This window comes from Hyaena hyaena, unplaced genomic scaffold, assembly GCF_003009895.1.
Source record: "Hyaena hyaena isolate Hyena2069 unplaced genomic scaffold, ASM300989v1 scaffold_471, whole genome shotgun sequence".
In the NCBI taxonomy this organism is placed as follows: domain Eukaryota; kingdom Metazoa; phylum Chordata; class Mammalia; order Carnivora; family Hyaenidae; genus Hyaena; species Hyaena hyaena.
Window position 1 is genome coordinate 919,411 of NW_024081102.1, and position 21,873 is coordinate 941,283.

At 45.9% G+C, this 21,873-nt stretch overlaps 1 protein-coding gene across 2 annotated transcripts in view; it reads left to right on the plus strand.

The window, feature by feature from the left end:
- ZNF398 (zinc finger protein 398) overlaps nucleotides 1-21,615 on the plus strand; it is a 30,488-nt gene extending 8,873 nt beyond the window's left edge. For both annotated transcript variants that reach the window (XM_039253911.1, XM_039253910.1), the window contains exons 3-6: nucleotides 3,477-3,603; nucleotides 4,147-4,260; nucleotides 15,392-15,505; nucleotides 16,791-21,615. In XM_039253911.1, coding sequence (XP_039109842.1) covers nucleotides 3,477-3,603; nucleotides 4,147-4,260; nucleotides 15,392-15,505; nucleotides 16,791-17,944 — 1,509 coding nt within the window. In that variant the 3' untranslated portion in view covers nucleotides 17,945-21,615. The remainder of the gene's footprint in view (nucleotides 1-3,476; nucleotides 3,604-4,146; nucleotides 4,261-15,391; nucleotides 15,506-16,790) is intronic.
- The last annotated feature ends 258 nt before the right edge of the window (nucleotides 21,616-21,873 follow it).

A 21,873-nucleotide genomic window follows, 5' to 3' on the forward strand; every position in this document is an offset into this window, starting at 1 on the left:
TGCAACTGGCTTATTTCACTCAGCACAAAGTCTTCCAGGTTCATCCATGTTGTAGCGGATCAGCATTTCCTTTTCAAGGCTGAATAATACTCCATTTCTCTCAGTATTTTAAAGGCAAATTGGTCCTTTGTCTCATAACATCAAATGCCATTGATGAAAACCTTAATACCAAATCAATTCCAAATTAATATATCAGCATTAATTCCAAATGAACACCAAATCCATTTATAAGACATCTGTTCTCAGGGTGCCTGGGTGGCTCAGTCGTTAAGCATCTGACTTTGGCTCAGATCATGATCTCACGGTTCGTGGGTTTGAGCTCTGCATCAGGCTCTGTGCTGAGGGCTTGGAGCCAGGAGCCTGCTTTGGATTCTCTGTCTCCCTCTCTCTCTGCCCTCCCCCTCTCGCAATCTGTCTCTCTCTGTTTAGCAAAAATGAAATAAATGTCAAAAAAAAATTTTTAAAGAATTTTTTATGTTTATCTTTGAGAGAAAGGAAGACACAGAATCTGAACTGTGAGATCATGAACCGAGCCAAAGTCGAACGCTTAACTGACTGAGCCACTCAGACACCCCTCTTCACCTTTAAAAATTAAAAAAAAATTTTTTTTTCAATGTTTATTCATTTCTGAGAGACAGAGTACAAGCAGAGGTGGAGCGGAGAGAGGGAGACACAGAATTGGAAGCAGGCTCCAGGCTCTGAGCTATCAGCACAGAGCCTGATTCGGGGCTTGAACTCATGAACTATGAGATCATGACCTGGGCCGAAGCCAGCTGCCCAACCGACTGAGCCACCCAGGTGCCCCTTAAATTTTTTTTGAAGTTTACTTATTTATTTAGAGAGAGAGTGTGTATGTGCGTGCATGTGTGAGTAGGGGGAGGGACAAAGAGAGAGGGAGAGAGAATTACAAGCAGGCTCTGCACTGTAAGTGCAGAACCTGATGTGGGGCTCAAACCCCCAATCCACGAGATCATGACCTGAGCTGAAATCAAGATTCGGACACTTAACTGACTGAGCCACCCAGGAACCCCTTATTCACCTTTTTAGAGTTCCATCACCTTCCTTTCCAGCCTTTCTCATTTTTATTTTATACACATTTTCTATCTCCTTTTTTTTGAAGCAGCCTGAATTTATTTAAATGGGTGCAATTTCCAAATGTCTCTGGGAACATTTGTTCATTGTTTTTTCTTCTAGGACCGTTTGTAGTGTTTGTTCATCCTCGTGCCGTCATTTTTTTTTAAATATTGAGTAATCCTGGGTTGTGTATTCATAAGTGACAGGCTCGACTGATTAATAGGTTAATGCCAGGAAGCTGGCATGTCTTCTTGGCCACCATGTGAGTCTGTTTATCCAAAAGATCTTTCCTTTACAGCAGAGAGCTGCCTCCATTGACGTTAGACATAGTTGGGCTTTGCTTTGAAGTGCTGTGCAGGGAGCAAATAGGGAGTGCAGGGACCGCCCAGAGACCCGGAGGAAGGTGGTGCTCTGTGTCATCACACCCGCCCTGGAAGTCCATCCTGTCTCCAGGCAGGCTGTCTCCAGGCAGTTCCCTGCAGTTCCGAAGATAGACCTTCAAACTGCAGTCCATAATCACTTTTATTCCTTCTCATTGTCTCTGCCAGCTTTGAGCTTGAGATTTTCAGGATTCTTCAACTGCAGTCTGTCCTTTGCGTTGTCACAGAGCTGCAGCTTCCTCACTTACTCTGGACCCCAGCGCATGCCCATCCTCTGGGTCTTAGTGAGAAACTCATCAAAAACTCTGGTCTAGTGCTGGCTTCTCCTTGTTCTTGGTGCTGCTTTAGCATTATGGGGCATCTGGATGGCTCAGTTAAGCATCTGACTTGCAGCTCAGGTTCATGAGATCAAGCCCTGTGTCGGGCTCTGCACTGACAGTGAGGAGCCTGCTTGGGATTCTCTGTCTCCCTCTCTCTATACCCCTCCCAACCTCAAAAATAAACATTAAGAAAAAAATTTAGTCGCTGCTGATCTTACTGTCATTTCAGTAGAACTTAGGGAGGAAAGAAAAATACATAGATGCTTAGTTCATAGCCTTAAACAAGAAGCCCCCATCCTGATAGTTTATTTTTGTCATTATTTTATCATGTGTTTCTGTTGTAAGGTATCACGAATCTTCTGTGTAATGACATTAGATAAAATTCTGTTATCAACACTTGCCCTCACTCTCACTTTAGATGCTGAGCAAAGTGTAAAATGATTAATATAACATTTTAGCCCCTAAAGAACAAAATTTCTAGTTGGAGGGGAAAGGAAGCAATTAGAAAATAGACCCATTTGCCTCATAGTATTGTATAGACCTTTGACTCTTAAAGAGTATGTGAAGTTCATGAAGATAAGTATGTATTCTTTTCATTGAGTTTTTTAATTTAGAGAAGAAATGTGGATAGTAGATACCAGGAATGTTTCTTCTCTGATTTCCCTTTTTCCATAGCATCTTGTGTTTATTCTTTGGGCAGTGTAATATCTCTCAGATCTTTGTGGGAATACTGATTAGAGAGGAGATGGTGATGGTGTGTTTTTGTTTTCTAAATTCTGTTGTCTAGGTATTTCTGTTTCTTTCTACACTTTCCTCCCTCATTTCAGTCTCTCTTGTTCATGTGGCAGGCTTTTGCTAAATGGTCATTGATACCCATTGCTTAGCTTGTATTTCAGAATTTATCTACAGAAAGCCTGGACCCCAGTGCGTGCCCATCTGGTGACAGGAGGGTGAGCTAGTCTTAGGATGAGCAGCTAAATGCCAGAATGAGGAGAGTTTTGTAGTAGTGATAACGTCCATACTAGGTACCTTATATTCCCCAGGCAGCTCTTCTACATCTTTACAAAAGAACCTTCCAGTTTTTACCTAGGGAAGAGTGCCTAGCTTTGGACAAAACTATGCCGGAGGATAGGGGGGCTCTGATCCATGTATGCCCATTCCCTACCTAAAGCCTGAACTCCAACTAGCCAGGCTTCATAATTGTCCTCTGAAGGTCATCTCCAGTCTTCCATGCTTACATGTTTTTCCTGTTCCCAGAGCCCCACCTCTTTGAGACCCATCCCAGCCCTGTAATAGCTTGATAGCCAAAATTTCTGGTCCATGTCTTCCATTTGAATATGACCATATGCTTATTTTGGGCGGAAATATATTTTTGTAATCTTGGCACTTAGGATAATACTTGTACTTAGTGGATATTCAGAACATGTTGTATTGTGTGAATATATACTGTATTGCATCTGTACCCCTCTCGGAGAGGGACTGTTTACAAGCCATGTCCCCCACCCTCCCAAATGTCGTAGCTCTAAGGTTTATTACCTTTCTCCTTGAAAACATCTTCAACTCTTGGAGGTTGGATCTGTGCCTTCAGTTTTTCCTGTATCCCTCCAGCATTTCACACAGTCTTTTTGTGACAAGCAGGCACTTATGAAGAATGACTGAATTGCAATGGGAGGGACTAACTCCACTATGATTATAATTTCAGGTGCCTGTGACATTTGATGATATCTCCATCTACTTTTCTACTCCAGAGTGGGAAAAATTAGAAGAATGGCAAAAAGAACTTTACAAGAATATCATGAAGGGCAACTACGAGTCTCTCATCTCCATGGGTGAGGCTAAGTTGGCACCTTTTGAATGAGGGGACCCCCCCCCCTGCTCCACAGGGGCTTAGAACAGTCCCTTTCCCTCCAGTGGTCCTCATTTTCACTCTGTCCCCACACACTTCAGATTCTAGTTGCAAGCCAGAGATTTCCAGTTCACCTTCCTAAGTAGGAAACCATAATCCGGTTCATAGGATGGAGAATGGAGCTCAGGACTCTGGGTCTCCCAGTTGCAGTGGTCTCCATGGATATCCTTCACTTTGAAAGGGCCTGTTCTCCCCCTTGAGGCAACTGTCACTCTGACTCAGTAAGAGTACAGTAGAGTGTATAGTAGCACGCATGCCTCACCCACCCACTGCCTCTCCTCTTGTGTGCTTTCCGAAGAGCTGTCACCCACGTGGGAGGTGAGTGGATGGGGAGGAGTGCTCTAGAATCTGAAAGAAATTCCCTGGGTCTGGGGATCCCCAAGCCTGCAGCTCAGCCTTAGTGGCAGTTAGTTGTCATCCTCATTGATCTCTTTGTGATACCCCCTTTCCCTTCTTCCTTTCCTAGATTATGCCATGAATCAGCCTGACGTCTTGTCTCAGATTCAGCCGGAAGGAGAACATAATGCAGAGGAGCAGGCAGGGCCAGAGGAAAGCGAGATTCCCGCAGACCCCAGTGAAGGTAGGTTGCAGAGGAGATTATCCCCTCCTCGTCTCCCTTTCCTGGTCAGAGACGATGACTCAGAACTAAGTAAGCAGGGCTTGGGGCTTCTAGAGCCTCTCCAATCTAAATGGACTAGACTGGGAATAATGCCTGATCCTCAGACACTCAAGAGGGAGTATTAGAGATGGCCGATCCATAGCCTGCCCCGCCACTACCACGCTTCTGAGGGCTGGTAATGGTACTCCATGACAGAGGTTCCGAGGCCTGATTGATTATTTAGTAAAATGAACATGTCCTCAGATGGCAGAGGAAGCAGCAATGCTCTCCTGGAGGGAAGTGGCTTTGGTGACTATACACCTTGCGGTTGAGAAATGCTGGGGGCGCAGTGGGCGTCTGCATGGTCCCTCAGAGATGCGCTCACCGGCAGAGCCCAAGGATGTCAGGCCCGGCACGGTGAACGTCGCCTGGTTTGGGAGCCAGCTGTCGTGAATGACCTCCCGCATTTGCTCGGCTGGCAGCTGCTTCCTGTTGTGCGGGAAGACTGCGCGCCCACATGCGGTTGTGTGTCTCTCAGGTCCCCCCTCTACTGTCTGAGAAAGCTCATCGCTTCGTTCTTTGTCGGACAGAAAGTTCACGGCAAGCTCACCCTTCAGACCACTCTATTATATGAACTTTTCTTGGAACCCACGCCCTCTTCCATGCACTGCTTTTTTCTAACATTTTATTATGAAAATTTCCAAACAGAAAAGTTGAAATAATTTTACAGTGAACACCTAGAAACCTACCACCTAGATTCCACCACTAACAGTTTACTTCTTTATCACATATATATCCATCTCTGCATTCCTGTCAATCCATCCTGATTTCAGTGTATTTCTAGATCAATACAGACACCAATACATTTCCCCATAGAGGTGCCTGGGTTGGCTCAGTCAGCTTGGCGTCGAACTCTTTTTTTTTTTTTTTTTTTAATGTTTTATTTATTTCTGAAAGAGAGAGAGAGAGACACAAAATCTGAAGCAGGCTCCAGGCTCTGAGCTGGCTGTCAGCACAGAGCCTGACGTGGGGCTTGAACCCATGAACTATGAGATCATGACCTGAGCCAAAGTGGGACGCTTAACCCACTGAGCCACCCAAGCGCCCCAGCATTGAACTCCTGATTTTGGCTCAGGTCATGATCCTGGGGTCAGGGTCGTGGGACAGAGCCCACACTCAGTGTGGGGTCTGCTTAAGATATTCCTTCTTTCTCTCTTTCTCTCTCTCCCCCTTCTCCTTCCCCCTCCCTCCCTCCCCGCACTCCTTTCCTTCCTCCCTCTGCCCCTCTTCCCTGCTTGAGTTCTCTCTTTCTTCTTAACAAAAAGAAAGTACATTTCTTTCTTTCTTTTTTAAATTTTTAATGTTTTATTTCTGAGAGAGAGACAGAGACAGCGTGAGCAGGGGAGGGTCAGAGAGAGAGGGAGACATAGAATCCGAAACCTGCTCCAGGCTCTGAGCTAGCTGTCAGCACAGAGCCCGACATGGGGCTCAAACCCATGAACCATGAGATCATGACCTGAGCTGAAGTCGGACGTTCAACCGACTGAGCCACCCTGGCGCCCCCAGAAAAGGAAGTGCATCCCCTTGTAAGCAGTTTAGTATGAATATCATTAACTTAAGAGTTTAATATTTTTTTTAAGTTTATTTATTTTGAGAGAGAGAGAGAGAGAGAGAATCCCAGGCAAGCTCCGCACTGCAGTTCAGAGCCCAGCACAGGGCTCGAACCCACAAACCAAGAGATCATGACCTGAGCTGAAACCAAGAGTTGGACGGTTAACCGACTGAGACACCCAGCCACCCTGAGTTTTTTATTTTTATTTTTTTTTAATGTTTTTTTATTTATTTCTAGGAGAGAGAGAGAGAGACAGTGTGAGCAGGGGAGGGTCAGAGAGAGAGGGAGTCACAGACTCTGAAACAGGGCCGGCAGTCAGCACAGAGCCCGACGTGGGGCTCGAACCCATGAACCGTGAGATCGTGACCTAAGTGAAAGTCGAACACTTAACCGACTAAGCCACCCAGGCACCCCCCTGAGTTTTTTATTTTTAAATGTTTGTTTATTTATTTGTTTTGAGAGAGTGTGCAAACAGGCAGAGGGGCAGAGAGGGAGGGACAGAGAATCCCAAGCAGGCTGTACACTGTCAACACTGAGCCCACCCAGTATGGGGCTTGATCTCACATATGGAGATCATGACCTGATCTGAAATCAAGAGTTGGACGCTTAACTGACTGAACTACCCATGTACCCCAACATTCTCTGAGTTTTGAAGAATGTGTATATATCTGCACACATTATATTATTTTAAAGTCTCTGGTGGTGATTGTATTAAGCAATCTAACAGGTTGAATTTGATTAACCTTTATATCATGGATCTAAGTAATGAATCTAAAACCATCACAAAGATGGGTGACTTGATTACAGAAATCAGTTTATGTTTATTATTAGTTTATGTTATTAGCTATCAACTAGTATAAATCACTGTGTCATTTTCTTTTTGGGGATGAATGGAAAAGGTATAAATAATTTGGTTTTGTAACGATCTATGAAAGTTTCATTTAGCTGCCATTTTGTCAGTTTATTTTTACCATGGTTTTTAGGGCTCCATTTGTGGATGGTCAGCCAAATATATTAATGCATGTTTATGGGAAATTAACAAACAGTATAAACATTGAATTTCTTTAACGCTCTGTTTGATTCCGTACAGTTTTAGCTTACATTGATGATTATCATTATCAACCTAGCTTTTTACTAGAATTCGAGGATAGGATTTGTATTATTTGGACTGATCAATATGTAGCATTTTTAAACCCCCCCCCTCCAGCTGCGTCTCTCCTTTAGAACCCTTTATGTTTGCCCCCTTATAGGTTTAATCATATATTCATGACTTTTTGTTGATTTAAGCCAATTTTCTTTTGGCTGCTGAAATTGTTAACTTGGCAAGTGAGAGGACATTTAAACGTCCTCTCTTCCTAGTCCTGTGTCTTTCCAGTACTGCCTCAGTACTTGTTTTCTTAAAACACATGCTCCGGTCTGTTCTGGGGGTCTCCGAGGCCACCCCCGGGTTTGGGCCTTCACTAGGAGGACATGCAGGATTCAGCATAACACCATGCTTCGGGCTGAGGTTTGTTACAGCGAAAGCACACGGAGCAAAGCCAGCAAAGATAAAAGGCGCACAGGGCAAAGTCTGGAGGGAGCCGGGGCAACCTTCCAGAGTCCTCTCTCAGCAGAGGCTCACAGGACACATGTGGTTCCTCCAGCACCGAGTTGTGACAACATGTGCAGTATGTCGTCCTCCAGAAAATCTCACTAGAGACTTAGCATCCAAGGGTTTCACTGCGAGCTGGTTGCGGAGGCATCCTCTGCCCAGCATATTCCAGAATTCTAGACTCCCAGAAGGAAACCAAATGTTCTGCACAAACAGTGAGGCCTGGTGAAGCCTCCTCACATTTAGGGGGAATTTCCGGTCAACATAGGGGCATAAACCTTGCAACAGGCATTTCTGAGGACAGGCAGGCTCAGGCCGCTGCCTTAACACAGGCCTCTCTTAGAGTTTTCTTCTCCTAACACAACACAAAGTCCCGATTCCTTTCAGTGGTGAATAACCTGTCTGGTAATTAGGTGCATACAAACACTAGGCAGAGGTACTCATTCTAGTCCACGTTTGTGACATAACTAATAAAAACTAATAAAATATCTTTTTGATAGATTATTCTCCATTTAGTTTTTTTTTTTTTTGTTTTAAGTAATCTCTACAGCCAACATGGGGATTGAACTCACAACCCTTTGGTCTCGTGACCCTGAGATCAAGAGTTGCATGCTCTACAGACTATGCCAGCCAGCACCGCTCTCCACTTAAGGGGTACCATGTGTGTCCACTTCCTTTTTATGGCCAAATATCTTGGAATTGATGTTACATTCTGTTCCTTTCGCTGTCATCTGAATCCGATGAAGGGAAAGAGAAATTGTTATATCTCCCTAGAGAATGGTCATGGACACCTATTGATGTGTTGGATAAAATTCCATACAATTAGTAGAGAATAGTAGTGAATGGGAGAACACAGAAAAATATAATCTTGAGATTTTCTGAAATTCTTCTTTAACACTATTATTACGGCCAAGTGCAGACCAGCTGTATGTGCGTGTGGCCATGGCCATTATTTGGTCACTAATAGTTTGAATATTGGACTCCCAAGCTTTTAGAATTCTTTGGAGAAAAACTACCCAAGAAGTTAAAATTGAATAATTACTGGGGTGCCTGGGTGATTTAGTCGTTTGAGTGTCTGGCTTCAGCTCAGGTCATGATCTCACGGTTTGTGTGTTCGAGCCCCGTGTTGGGCTCTGTGCTGACAGCCAGCTCAGAGCCTGGAGTCTGTCTTGGGATTCTGTGTCTCCCTCTCTCTCTGACCCTCCCCTGCTCACACTGTCTCTATCTCTCTCTCAAAAATAAATAAAACATTTTAAAAAAAAGGAATAATTACTGAAAGTCCATTATCTTTGTCCTTCTAGTTCAGAAGCCATGAAGTCTAAAATGATTCTAAAATGACCCAAAAGTAAAACAAATTCATTTCTAAGTCTTACAGTCCTGGGAAGACCTCCCTGGTCATGGTTTCACCTGCATTGCCATTAGCCCTGCTGATGCCTGTTGACCCAAGTCCAGTGAGGCCATCATTTCCTGTACAAACCCAGTGGTTAAGGCACATGTCGATATGGTAATCCTTTGCTTTTAGCTTATCCTATTTGAGAACAAAAATCATCAGGGAATGATAAAACTCTGAGGTTTTAACATGTCACACAAATACTTAACACATTCATCTGGCAATGTTTCCGTCCCACATGTGTTTCACAAAAAGGTTAAAAACAATTTTTTAATGTTTATTTTTGAGAGAGTGATAACAGAGTGCAAGATGGGGAGGGACAGATAGAGAAGGAGTCATAGAATCTGAAGCAGGCTCCAGGCTCCCAGCTGCCAGCACAGAGCCTGACACGGGGCTCAAACTCACGAACCGCGAGATCATGACCTGAGCTGAAGTCGGACGCTTAACCGACTGAGCCACCCAGGTGCCCCTCACAAAAAGTTTTAAAAGAAAATTTGTGTATGTTTACCAATGGTTGGTTCATGTGTCAAATATTGTGTATTGCCTGCTTAAAAAGTCAGCTCTCTGCCCCATTTTTAACTCGGTTTAGAGTCCCTTTGTGTATATCCCAAAACCTCAAGCTTCCAGCTCCTTTTCAGACGGCATGGGCCCTTTTACCTGTTTAACACACATACACACATTGATTTCGTCATAGTTAAAGTAACATTTAACCAGTGTAGACATTAAATTTTTATATTTTCTTGTGATCAGCTTTTCTATTTTTAACTACCTTTCAAACCTAGAACCTCAGCATTTTTCAACTTCCTCCTGATTGCTCTTCAGTTTTGCTGTATTCTCTGGCTTTTCCAAAGCCTGCTGCCTACATGAGCCCAAGATTTGACTTGCACTTCATGTTTCTGTAAACGTCCACTGTTGGGACTCCTCAGGCCTGTGAGGAATGTGCTCTGAGAGACATGGTGGCCCAGCCAGCAGCTGCCGTATGGTCACCGTGCAGTTTCTGTTTTGGGCTGTCATAGTGCTCCCATTCTGCTCCTTTCATTTCGGGTCCAAAAAGTTCTCAGGCTGCACTCCCAGCCTGCACCCCGTATAGGAGACACCACAGCATTCTATGCATTCTGTGACAGGAGTGCTGAGACCGAATAATTTAACAAAATCAGTATCTCCTTAGTTGTACTGATCTAGCTAAATGACCACAGCAACTTTTAGCATCATTATCTACAGGAAAGGTTGGCTTCCTTTGATTTCCCAAGTTCAGTGAAGATCTGCTTAGCCAGTGGCTTCTAATAAAGCCACTTACATTTCAGGAGAACAATGTTGTTGTTTTTTACCTTTTTTTTTTTTTTCCCATTTATTATTGAGAGACAGAGAGAGAGCATGAGCAGAAGAGGGGCAGCAAGAGGGGGAGACACAGAATCTGAAGGAGGCTCTAGCCTCTGAGCTGTCAACATAGAGCCCAGCGTGGGGCTTGAACTCACAAACCACGAGATCATGACCTGAGCTGAAGTCGCACGTTTAACCGACTGAGCCACCCAGGCACCCCAGAACTGGTTTGGTTTTTTACCATTTCATAGCTTTTATGGTTGGCTGCTGACTAACAAAAGATTGGACAGAATCCAAATTCCCACCAGTAGGGGACTCTTGAATAAACAGCCACCTAGTACAGCTCTAGAAGGGAATGAGAACAATGTCTGTTCACTGCTCTACACGCATGTCCAGAATATGTTGTCAAGTAAAAAATTGGGGTACAGAACAGTTTGAGCAGTATGTCTTATAAAGGGGGGAAAATGAAGGAATGCCTGGGTGGCTCAGTCCGTTAAGCATCCAATTTCGGCTCAGGTCATGATCTCATGGTTCATAGGTTGGAGCCCTGCATCGGGCTCTGTGCTGACAGCTAGCTCAGGGGCCTGGAGCCTGTTTCAGATTCTGTATCTCTCTCTCTGACCCTTCCCTGCTCACTCGCTCTCTCAGAAATAAACATTTAAAAAAGGGGGGGTGAAAATGAAGTGTATATATATTTGCTTATATTTTACAAAGAAACAATAGAAGATTGAAACAAAAACCAGTAAGAGTGGCTACCTCTACAAGGAGGAGGAGATTTCAGATGGAAACCAGCCATCTCTGAGTGTATCTTATTTTATAGCTTTGATTTTGGAACCTTGTAAATATTATTATTATTATTTTTTTTAATATTTTTATTTATTTCTAGGAGAGAGAGAGAGAGAGAGACAGCGCGAGCAGGGGAGGGTCAGAGAGAGAGGGAGCCACAGACTGAAACAGGCTCCAGGCTCTGAGCCGGCAGCCAGCACAGAGCCCGACGCGGGGCTCGAACCCACCAACCGCGAGATCATGACCCAAGCGAAAGTCGGACGCTCAACCGACTAAGCCACCCAGGCGCCCCGTAAATATTATTTTAAAAAACTTTTTAGCTGTTTATTTTTAGAGCGAGACAGAGCCTGAGCAGAAGAGGGGCAGAGAGATACAGAATCGAAAGCAAGCTCTACACTCTGAGTTGTCAGCACAGAGCCTGACAGGGGGCTCGAACTCACACACTGTGAGATCATGACCTGAGCCGAAGTTGGATGCTTAACTGACTGAGCCACCCAGGCGCCCCACCTTGTAAATATTTTATATAATTTAAAAAACAAAATTAAATTTTAAAAATTAAGCACAGTCTGAAGTAAACTAATGTGTGACACACAGTCATAAAATAGATTTCTTTCAGGTGGTTTTAAAACATATTTGGGATGCCTAGGTGGATCAGCTGGTTAAGCAACTGACTTCAGCTCAGGTCATGATCTCATGGTTTGTGGGTTTAAGCCCCGCATCGGGCTCTGTGCTGACAGCTCGGAGCCTGAGCCCATTTCAGATTCTGTGCCTCCCTCTCTCTCTGCCCCTCCCCCACTCATGCTCTGTCTCTTCCTCTCTCTCAAAAATAAATAAACGTTAAAATTTTTTTTAATAAATAAAATATATTTTAACCATATATTTCTAGAAGGTGTGTAAAAGTCACAAAATAATCTTAAATCAAGTTCATATTTTTGTTTATAATATTGGTATTATTTTGACACAAGTCCAAGATTTTCAAGATAAGGGAGAAAAGATACAAGTATTAAATGAAAGGATTTAATTCAAGCCCTGTAATCTTAAATATGAATCATGAATATGAATATAAACTCATGACGCTTTTTCTAAAATGTATGTATTTCAATGTCTCTGTCCATTTAAAAGAGTTAGAAGCAGCAACAACCTGTTAGCTGTTGGCCTCCTTATCCAGATTGTGATCGCTAAATTCTATCTCTGATCAGTCATTGTGTGTGTGGCACAGGAAATGTCCAGGATGAACGTGGGATAGTCTGTCACACCAGAAATGAAAGACACTAGATGTTTGATGACGTGAAAAGACATAGAATCGCTCTGAAGAGGCTCCCACTGGCCAACAAAGGCACAATTTGAGCGATGGATTGAAACTCAGCAAATATATACCCCACCCCCCAAAAAAGTCAAAACCACTTGAGTCACATTTGATGAAATTGATGAAAAGCAATTAAGCATTTTATTTATTTATTTTTTTATTTTTTTATTTCTAGGAGAGAGAGAGAGAGACAACGTGAGCAGGGGAGGGTCAGAGAGAGAGGGAGTCACAGACTGAAACAGGCTCCAGGCTCCGAGCTGGCAGTCAGCACAGAGCCCGACGCGCGGCTCGAACCCACGAACCGTGAGATCATGACCTAAGTGAAAGTCGGACGCTTAACCGACTAAGCCACCCAGGCGCCCCCAATTAAGCATTTTATTATTAAAAAATTTTTTTTTATGTTTTATTTATCTCTGAGAGAGAGACAGCGGAACAATGAGGGTCAGAGAAAGAGGGAGACCACGGAATCTGAAACAGGCTTTGGGCTCTGAGCTGGCTGTCAGTACAGAGCCCCACACGGGTCTCGAACCCACGAACCGTGAGATCATGACCTGAGCCAAAGTCGGACACTCAACTGACTGAGCCGTCCAGGTGCCCCACTATTAGGCATTTTAAAAGTCTCATAGTTTTGATGAATAGAAAATTCATCCTCTGGATGTCTGTAAAAAGATTCTCTTTCTTAAACCTAGTCAGTTCCCTCCTGCTCTTATCCTTATATATGTGTGGGTATAAAATCTGGAAGAAAAAAAGATAAGATTGGACTATGTTCAGTACATTTCAGCCTGTAGTGGGAAGTGGGAAGTTGGAGAGACAACCTGCTGCGTGCACTAGATCTCGTGTTTTCCTGGTCTTGCTGCAGAAACTGACGGTCCTCGGGACCTCAGTCTTGTCCCAGCTCGTCGGTCTGCTTTGGGCACATCATATTTCAGTGGCCTCTGACTGATTTAAAAGGCACTGGGTAGGGGCGCCTGGGTGGCTTAGTCAGTCAAGTGTCTGACTTTGGCTTAGGTCATGATCTCATAGTCCACGAGTTTGAGCCCAAGCTGTGCTGACAGCTCAGCCTGGAGCCTGCTTTAGATTCTGTGTCTCCCTCTTTTCTCTGTCAATAATAAATAAAAACAGGGGCGCCTGGGTGGCTCAGTTGGTTAAGCATCCAACTTCAGCTCAGGTCATGATCTCGTGGTTTGTGGGTTCGAGCTAGACAGCTAGCTCAGCCTGGAGCCTCTTTCAGATTCTGTGCCTCCCTATCTCTCTGACCCTCCCTTGCGCCTCTCTCTCTCTGTCTGTCTCTCAGAAATAAACAAACCAAAAAAAAGAGTAAAAACATTAAAAATAAAATCTGCCTACCTACAAGGTTTTTTTGAGAAATAATATAGTTTGAATTTACTCTCTGCACCTTCTCGACTTGCCAGCTTGTCCTTTTAGGCCAAAAAAGGCTATTATAGGCCTTGGCTGGAATAGCAAGCACAGCTGTTCTGTACTGACCAAATGAGACATGTTATATGCAAACCTTTGGAGGCTTTTCTTTTTTTTTCTTTCCAGAAGAAGCCCCTAGGCCTGAGGGACTTGGAAATTCTATTCTGCCCTCTCCTGGGGGTTCAGGAAACAATGAGCTGTATCATTTAATAGGCAAAAGTAATGTGATTTTGGGGCACCTGGGTGGCTCAGTTGGTTAAGCGTCCAACTTTGGCTCAGGTCATGATCTTGCGGTTCGTGAGTTTGAGCCCCGCGTCAGCCTCTGTGCTGACAGCTGGGAGCCTGGAGCCTGCTTCAGACTCTGTCTCCCTTTCTCTCTGCCCTTTCCCCACTCACACTCTGTCTCTCTCAAAAATAAACATTAAAAAATTTTTTCTTTTAAATAATATCTTTTAGAGCTTACAACTGAGAACCTGAAAAGTATGTTTCTAAGGAGTCAGATCTGTGTTTAAACAGGCCTAAGTTTGTAATTCGGGGAATGTATTTGTTTTTTAATTAACATCTAAGAAAACTCATTGGTCAGTCTTGTTTTATGTGCTTTTTTTCTGCTGTATTTTAAAGTAGACCTTTGACAAAATGGCATTTCACCATACATACTTCCTTAACTGGCAATTTATTTAACCTCTTGGGGCCCTCTCTACTGAAATGGAGAAAATACTCCCTGCTTCATTATTTCATTAAAAAGCTGTGAGAGAAGGTGAAAACCTTTTGGAAGTAAGAGTGCTAAGAAAATGAAAGGCACTAGTGATTCTAGATTATGTCAGGGTGTCCTCTGCAAGGTAAAAACTATGATTTGTTTTAAAATGAAAACAGGGGTGCCTGGGTGGCTTAGTCACTTAAGCGGGCAACTCTTGGTTTTGGCTCAGGTCATAATCTCATGGTGTGTATGTTCAAATCCCCTGTCGGGATTCACATTGGCAGTGTGGAGCCTGCTTGGTAGTCTCTATCTCTCTCTCTCTCTCTCTCTCTCTCTCTCTCTCTCTCCTCACTTGTTCTCTCTCTCAAAGTAATTTAAAAAAAAGAAAGAAAGAAAGAAAATACTTAAAGGTATTCTAGAAATGTCAGTGTGCCTGGGACATTCATACTGCATTAAAAAAAAAAATAGTGAATCAGGGGGTACCTAGCTGTCTCAGTCAGTAGATCATGTGACTCTTAATCTTGGGATCATGAGTTAAAGTTTACTTTAAAAATAAATAAATAGGGGCACCTGGGTGGCTCAGTTGGTTAAGTGTCCAACTTAGGCTCAGGTCATGATCTCATGTTTCGTGGGTTTGAACCTGCATCGGGCTCTGCACTGACAGCTCAGAGCCTGGAGCCTGCTTCAAGGTCCGTGTCTCCCTCTCTCTGACCCTCCGCTGTTCACGCGGTCTCTCTCTCAGAAAAAAATAAATAATTTAAAAAAATTAAAGAAAATACTGAATCAGGTTTGAGTATATCATGTAAAAATACATAAATTTGGTTTCATTTTGAACTAGTTCTCTAGATGTATGCGTTTTTTAAAAGGCTGGTTTAGTTTTGGTTTTCCAGTTAGAGATAAATATTTGAGCAAAACATAGTGTTTAACAAGCCAGCCTGATCATTTTCACTTTCGTAGTCAATCCCTGAAGACCATTCTCTTTTCCCCACCAATAGAGCCTGGCATTTCAACCTCTGATATTCTGTCTTGGATCAAACAAGAGGAAGAGCCCCAGGTTGGGGCCCCACAGGAGGCCAAGGAGAGTGACATGCACAAGGGTGCCTACGCCGGTGAGTGAGGCCTCGGAGATGCCCACGTCCAGACTCTGCTGAAGCCAGGACTGACTGAGGAGGCAGCAAACGGGGTAGCGGGGGTGGGGGACTTGGAAGGAGACTGGGGAAAGGGGAAAAGGCCACGTTCCAGTAGGTTAGAAATGAAAATGAAATTAAACTAAGATGAATTTTATTTGAGAAAACACAGCCTTTTCGGTGTAAAGACAAAGTAGATTTGTTAGAGGAAGAACCAGAAGAGCACACAGATTTACCACAAGTATGAGGATGGGGAGAGACGGCGGACCATCTGGGGAGCGTGTAGAAAGCCTAGCACGAGGGTGGGGGGAGGAGACAAGCCACAGAGGCAAGAGCGTCCTTGGAGAGGCGCAAGTGTTGGCAACGAGCTCTCCCACGGGACAAAGTGTGATGGCACAAGAAGCAGATAGCTTCCCTCCCAGATATTTAGCACCGTCTGTATTTGCCATCTGAATCACAGAAGAGAATCCCAAGGTCAGAAGGAACCCATTCATATATATGACCTGATGCAACCTGTTTTAAATATCTTCTGTGCCCTGTGTTCCTTTAGACTCTGGGAAACAGAAATAAATATCTTTGTGCTCTTCCCGATATTTATATCAAACACCCCTCCCATCCCCCCCAGGACTGGGCATGCCTACTCTATAACGTCTCCAGGGTGAGTGGGATGGATGACTTCTACAAAAGAAATAAGGAGTTTGGAGAACACACATCAGTTTCAGTTTAGGTGTTTAGATAAGGCATCCAGCCTGCTGTGAAGCCAGAATTGGGCCTCACAAAACGGGCCTGATGTGGTTGCGTGTCATTTGGGAAAATGGGAAGAGACGGAGGCTACAAAAGGGAGGGTAGTATGAGCAAAGATACAGAGGCAGAAACGTGGACTGGATTTTCAGGGAAAGTTATGAGAGCTATTAGTCATGAAGCGGGTATCTGGCCGAGTGGAGAGGAGTAAGAATAATTTTAGGCCTTGTCACAAAAGGCAACAGAGAATCAAAGTTCCAGAGCAGAGAAACCAATGTAAGTAGTACTGGCAAGATGGATGCCCCGCTTTCTCCTGTTCTGAGCAGGGAGCACTGTAGAGGCCCAGCGTGCAGCTCTCTGATGAGGTGCCCTGGGACTGGAGATGCGGGGCATAAGGCCGGCCCTCCCCTGAGCTTCCCATCTGAGCCAGTGGAGCGCTCAGAGCAGTCTGCTGGAGCTGGCCAGGAGTACCGGGAGCGGCCGCCCACGGCTGTCGACCCGTGTGACTCTGAGTCCTTTCTTTCAGATGAAGAGCTTGTCATCAAAGCTGAAGGCCTCCCCGGAGCCTCCCTGTGCCCCGAGGTCCCCGTACCCTTCTCTTCTCCTCCACCAGCAGCGAAGGATACTTTTTCCGACGTGGCTTTCAAAAGCCAGCCGACCGCATCCATGACACCTTTCGGACGTCCAGCCGCTGACCTGGCCGAAGCCTCTGAGGGACAAGTGACTTTCACTCAGTTGGGCAGCTACCCACTGCCGCCTCCAGCAGGGGAACAGGTGTTTTCGTGCCACCACTGTGGCAAGAGCCTCAGCCAAGACATGCTGCTGACCCACCAGTGTGGCCATGCAGGTGAGCATCCCTTGGCCTGTGCCCCGTGCCCGAAGCACTTTGCCCAGCAGGCCGACCTTGGCAGCGGCTCCCAGCCCCACGCCACTGACACGCCCCCCACCTGCCCGCACTGCGCGAGAACTTTCACTCACCCGTCCCGCCTCACCTACCACCTTCGGGTCCACAACAGCACCGAGCGCCCCTTCCCCTGCCCCGACTGCCCCAAGCGCTTCGCGGACCAGGCGCGGCTCACCAGCCACCGGCGAGCGCACGCCAGCGAGAGGCCCTTCCGCTGCGCGCAGTGCGGCCGCAGCTTCAGCCTGAAAATCAGCCTCCTGCTGCACCAGCGGGGGCACGCACAGGAGAGGCCTTTCTCCTGCCCCCAGTGTGGCATTGACTTCAACGGCCACTCGGCCCTCATCCGCCACCAGATGATCCACACGGGCGAGCGGCCCTACCCATGCCCGGACTGCAGCAAGAGCTTCATGCGCAAGGAGCACCTGCTGAACCACCGGCGGCTGCACACAGGCGAGCGGCCCTTCCAGTGCGCACACTGCGGCAAGAGCTTCATCCGCAAGCACCACCTCATGAAGCACCAGCGCATCCACACGGGCGAGCGGCCCTATCCCTGTGCCGCCTGCGGCAGAAGCTTCCGCTATAAGCAGACGCTCAAGGACCACCTGCGCTCGGGCCATGGCGGTGGCTGTGCGGGTGACGGCGACCCCTCGGGACAGCCGCCCGAACCCCCGGGGCCTCTCCTAACCGGGCTCGAAACTACTGGCCTAGGCGTTAACACCGAAGGCATAGAGACCAGTCAGTGGTACGGAGAAGGGAGCGGAGGGGGGGGGTTGTAAATCTCGCTCCTTTCGCGGTTCGCAGTGCCTGCGAGCCTCTCCCAACCTCCGCGTTGATTGCTGTGTGGCACGTCCGTGAGTTTGGGATCTTACACACTTGACTAGAGACACGCTGGAATTTGGAACTCAACAACGTTACAAGAACACCACACTTTGAAACCCAGAAAGACCTGGAAAGGGGCCTGGCATCTCGTTTAAAAGTATTACCTAAGTAGAAGCTCTATGAGAATGTTATATACGAATGTTGCAGAGAGGTTAGACAGCAAGATTTGTCCTCTGGTAATCCATCACAGGGCCATAAGGTGATAATGATTGTGACTCTAGGTAGACACAGGTATGAGGGAAGAGCCTCCACAGTTCGAAGCCCATCCTGAGGCATGAGAATGTGTAACTGAACCTCTCCTTAATTCCTTGATGGTAAGACAGTGGTTAGGAGAGAGGGCTGGCTCCTGGGGGCGTGTACCACCCCTTCCAGATACCAGCTAGAATTTGCTCATCTGCTAATGTACTGGGTCTCCTGAAATGAGAACTCAAGGCTGCCTTCCTTGGTTTCCCAGGTTAATTCTTCTAATACATTTTGTTTAATATTGGGGGAGCAAGAAGTCTGACTTTAAAAGCTTCTTACTTAAAGGAGAACAGTTCCTAACTTTGAAGAATAGTTTGAAGAGTTCAGGCTCTTATTGGCATTTAACCTGCTGGGAACCTGTGTGGAGGTCCCGGTTACAAAAGTGGGCCCGTGTTCTCAGCCCTAGCTTTAAAATCTAGAGAGTACAGAGAAATGACAGAACAGCCCAAAATGTGAGCCTGAGCCTTGACAAAAACTTATGTCAAATTTTTCCTTATTTCCAAGCTAATAAGCTGATTTTTCCATTCCTGGTGTCTCATCTTCTTGACAGTCGTCAGCAGAAAAGACCACAGCACTTTCCGGAAGCATTATGGAGTTTTGGAAAGTGCCAGTGACCCTCAGCTCTCCTTTCCTCGGTAGTGAAATGATGGTGCCACACCGCAGCCTTCTTGCGGTATCGGGTATGCTCACACCTGGCTCTCCTCGTTGGCAGCGGGCAGATGGAGGGACTTTGGGGGTCCCTGAACACTAAGCACCATGCACAGACAAGGACAGCCCCTTCCTGCCTGCTCTGCTTTTAGGGACCTTGGCTCCCATGTGTTTGAGATCATTCAGTCCGAGGAGAGCATCTGAGTGTGGCCCTGCTCCTACGTGGCTTTGCAGTGGGACATAAGTCCCTTTCCCTGTACAGATTACAAATTTTCACTTGCAAAATGAGGCTGGTAGAAGGAAAAAAGTGAGCCTCCAGAAATTAACAAAACAAAGCTTGTGATTCATTTCTTCTGCCAAAATTCGATCTCTAACTCTGGCTTCTCTCCAGGCAAAGCCAGATACGACCCCCAAATCCAAGCAAAGTCGTTCTTGTTGAAACTTGACTGAACTCGATTTGTTTTACTCTTGCTGGGAGCCTGAGGTGGGAGAGACTGCCCTAAGTCTTGGGCTGTAAAGCTGTTTATTCCTACCCTCTCTTGTTTCCCCGAATCTTTCTCAGATGCCTGGAAACAAGGTCTGCACATACTTAGGACAGTTTCTTGATGAAATGATAAGGGAGGGACCCATTTTTTCCTTATCTCCTAGCCCAACCTTCACCCGGGCCAGCTATGCATAAACACAGTAGGAAAAAAAAGTTTTACCCTGGCTAGCTTTGCTCCTGGGAAGGCTCTGTCTGAACAGGCTGCCCTTATAGGATAATTGCATTTATGAAACATCTGCTCTGTGACAAGTCACAACACCAGGGATCACGGGACACCTAAGAAATGTGTGTGAGACCCGGCCCCCTGCTGTAACTTATAGTCCGAAGGCGATGCGAAAATCCAGTGTAGAACAAGCCGGGACAACTAACTGATGAGCAGGACCTCAGCACATTGGGATTAGAGCTTTCTAGCTAGAATCTAGACCAGTACTATGGGCGAATGGGGGGGAGGGGGGGCTCTGGGACTCCCAAAGCCTGGGTGCCAGCTTCACTGGTGACCTACTAAGAACTTGGTGGGAGACCCGGCTCTGGTTTGCACCTTGATCTCCTTGTTAAAGGGGAGAAGAATCAAAGTACTGTCTTTAGGTGGTGAGTTCCCTTCTCTGGAAGGATTTGAACATTTGCCAGGGTGTGCTAGAAAGGGATTCCTACATTAGGTGTGATGCTGCTCTAGACAACATCAGACACTTTTTACTCGAAGAGTTAATGAGGGCACAGAGCTTGTTAAATGAAAGAGAAAGAGACCTGTGGCTTAAAATGCACATACATCCCATAGTCCTTTCTGGAAGGCACTGTAGTCAGCAGGGACCCAGACTTGGGCAAGAAGTTGAACACATTCAAAATACCAGTGAGGTGGCTCAAATGCCATGGCAATGAGCTGAATGACAGGGAATGGGCAGGATCAGAAAGATGGAGGTTGGTGTTCTAATCAGCCCCACACACACCAGGGGTTTTCCACTATGCGTTCTGGTCTCCTTCCCCTGCACCAGTCCTCCACCAGGTAGAACTCCGGGCCAGCTCTAGGGTTTGTTTGCTTAAGATTTCTGAGTGGGTAAATAAATGCATCCGTGGACAAATTAAGTCCAACAGAAAGGTTTCCGTGTGTGGAGAAACTTGGCCCATCGAGGGCCCTTGAGAGAGACCGTTAAACTGCAGTTGAAGTGCCTGAGGATTGTTTGTCATGACCAGACAAAATAGGAAAGAGGAGAACCCAGCAATGTGCTCTCCGTCAGTCTGCCCCTGGGCTAAGAAGTCCGTCACACACAAACCGGCATATCTCCTTGGAAGAGCTCCAGATATGGACTATAACCAGATTCACTCTTTGCTTACCAAGCTTTTCATGGCCACCATTAGATGAGCCTCTTTTCCAGCCACAGATGTGAAAATAAATGGAAGTTGATTGCTTGTCTAGAAAGCGAAAGAAGACTCTTGTCGTTTCTGCTGGATATTTGATATTGGAAACACGGTAGCCGGGCTCTAGCTGGAGGCGTGCTTATGTAACTAGGACTGCAGGTTCCAGTGGGAGACTGTGGGGCTCCTGGCGGACAGACTTGGGTGACCACGCTCATCTCAGCCGGGATCAGACCTCCAGCCTTACCGGGGAGTAACAAACGTTCACTGCCTCAGTCCGCAAAATCTTTGTCGATAATAAAGGACCCAGATTCCTTTATTCATTCCTAATGGGTGGGAGAGCCCAGTTTCTGCTCAGGTTTTCTCCAAGGAGGGACACAACGCCCTGGTCCATGCCCCCACCCTCAGTCCATATCGCAGCTTCTTACACAGAGCTGTCAGGGCCGCTCAGTAGCAGTGAAACAAAGCAGGTCTTTCCCCAAATGGCTCTTATAGATGAGGGACTCTGTCATCATCAGTTTTAGTCTGTGTGTTTGGTGGATTCGTAAACTCTACAAACACAGGGTCTATACTAGGACATTCTTTGAGTAGGGAAGTGCCAGGCTCTGTAAGCAAAAGGACCTCAAGTTAGGTCAGATCGGCGGGGAGGAGGATGGGGAAGTGCACAGGGCCTTAACATAGGGACACACGTGGGTTAGTGCAACCTAACAGGCATAGACTCTGAGTCAGACCTGTATTCAAGTGCTGACGTCATCAGAAATAAATGCTATTTAACCATCATGAGCCTAGTTTCCATATCTGTAAGATAGAATGATACCAAGGTTTCAGAGGTACTAGGGCTTAGAGGGAAAGGATGCCTGTGTGCAGTGCTCAGCACAGAGCCTGACACACAGGTGTCAGCACGGAAACTATCCAGAGAGGTTATAGGACCGCCCAGAGAGACGACCATAAATCTAGCCTGCTCTACAGAAGCACATAATTGCCCAATGTCTCAGCTTTGGGACCACCATCTTTTGCTTCCGTTTAACCTGTTCGTGTATT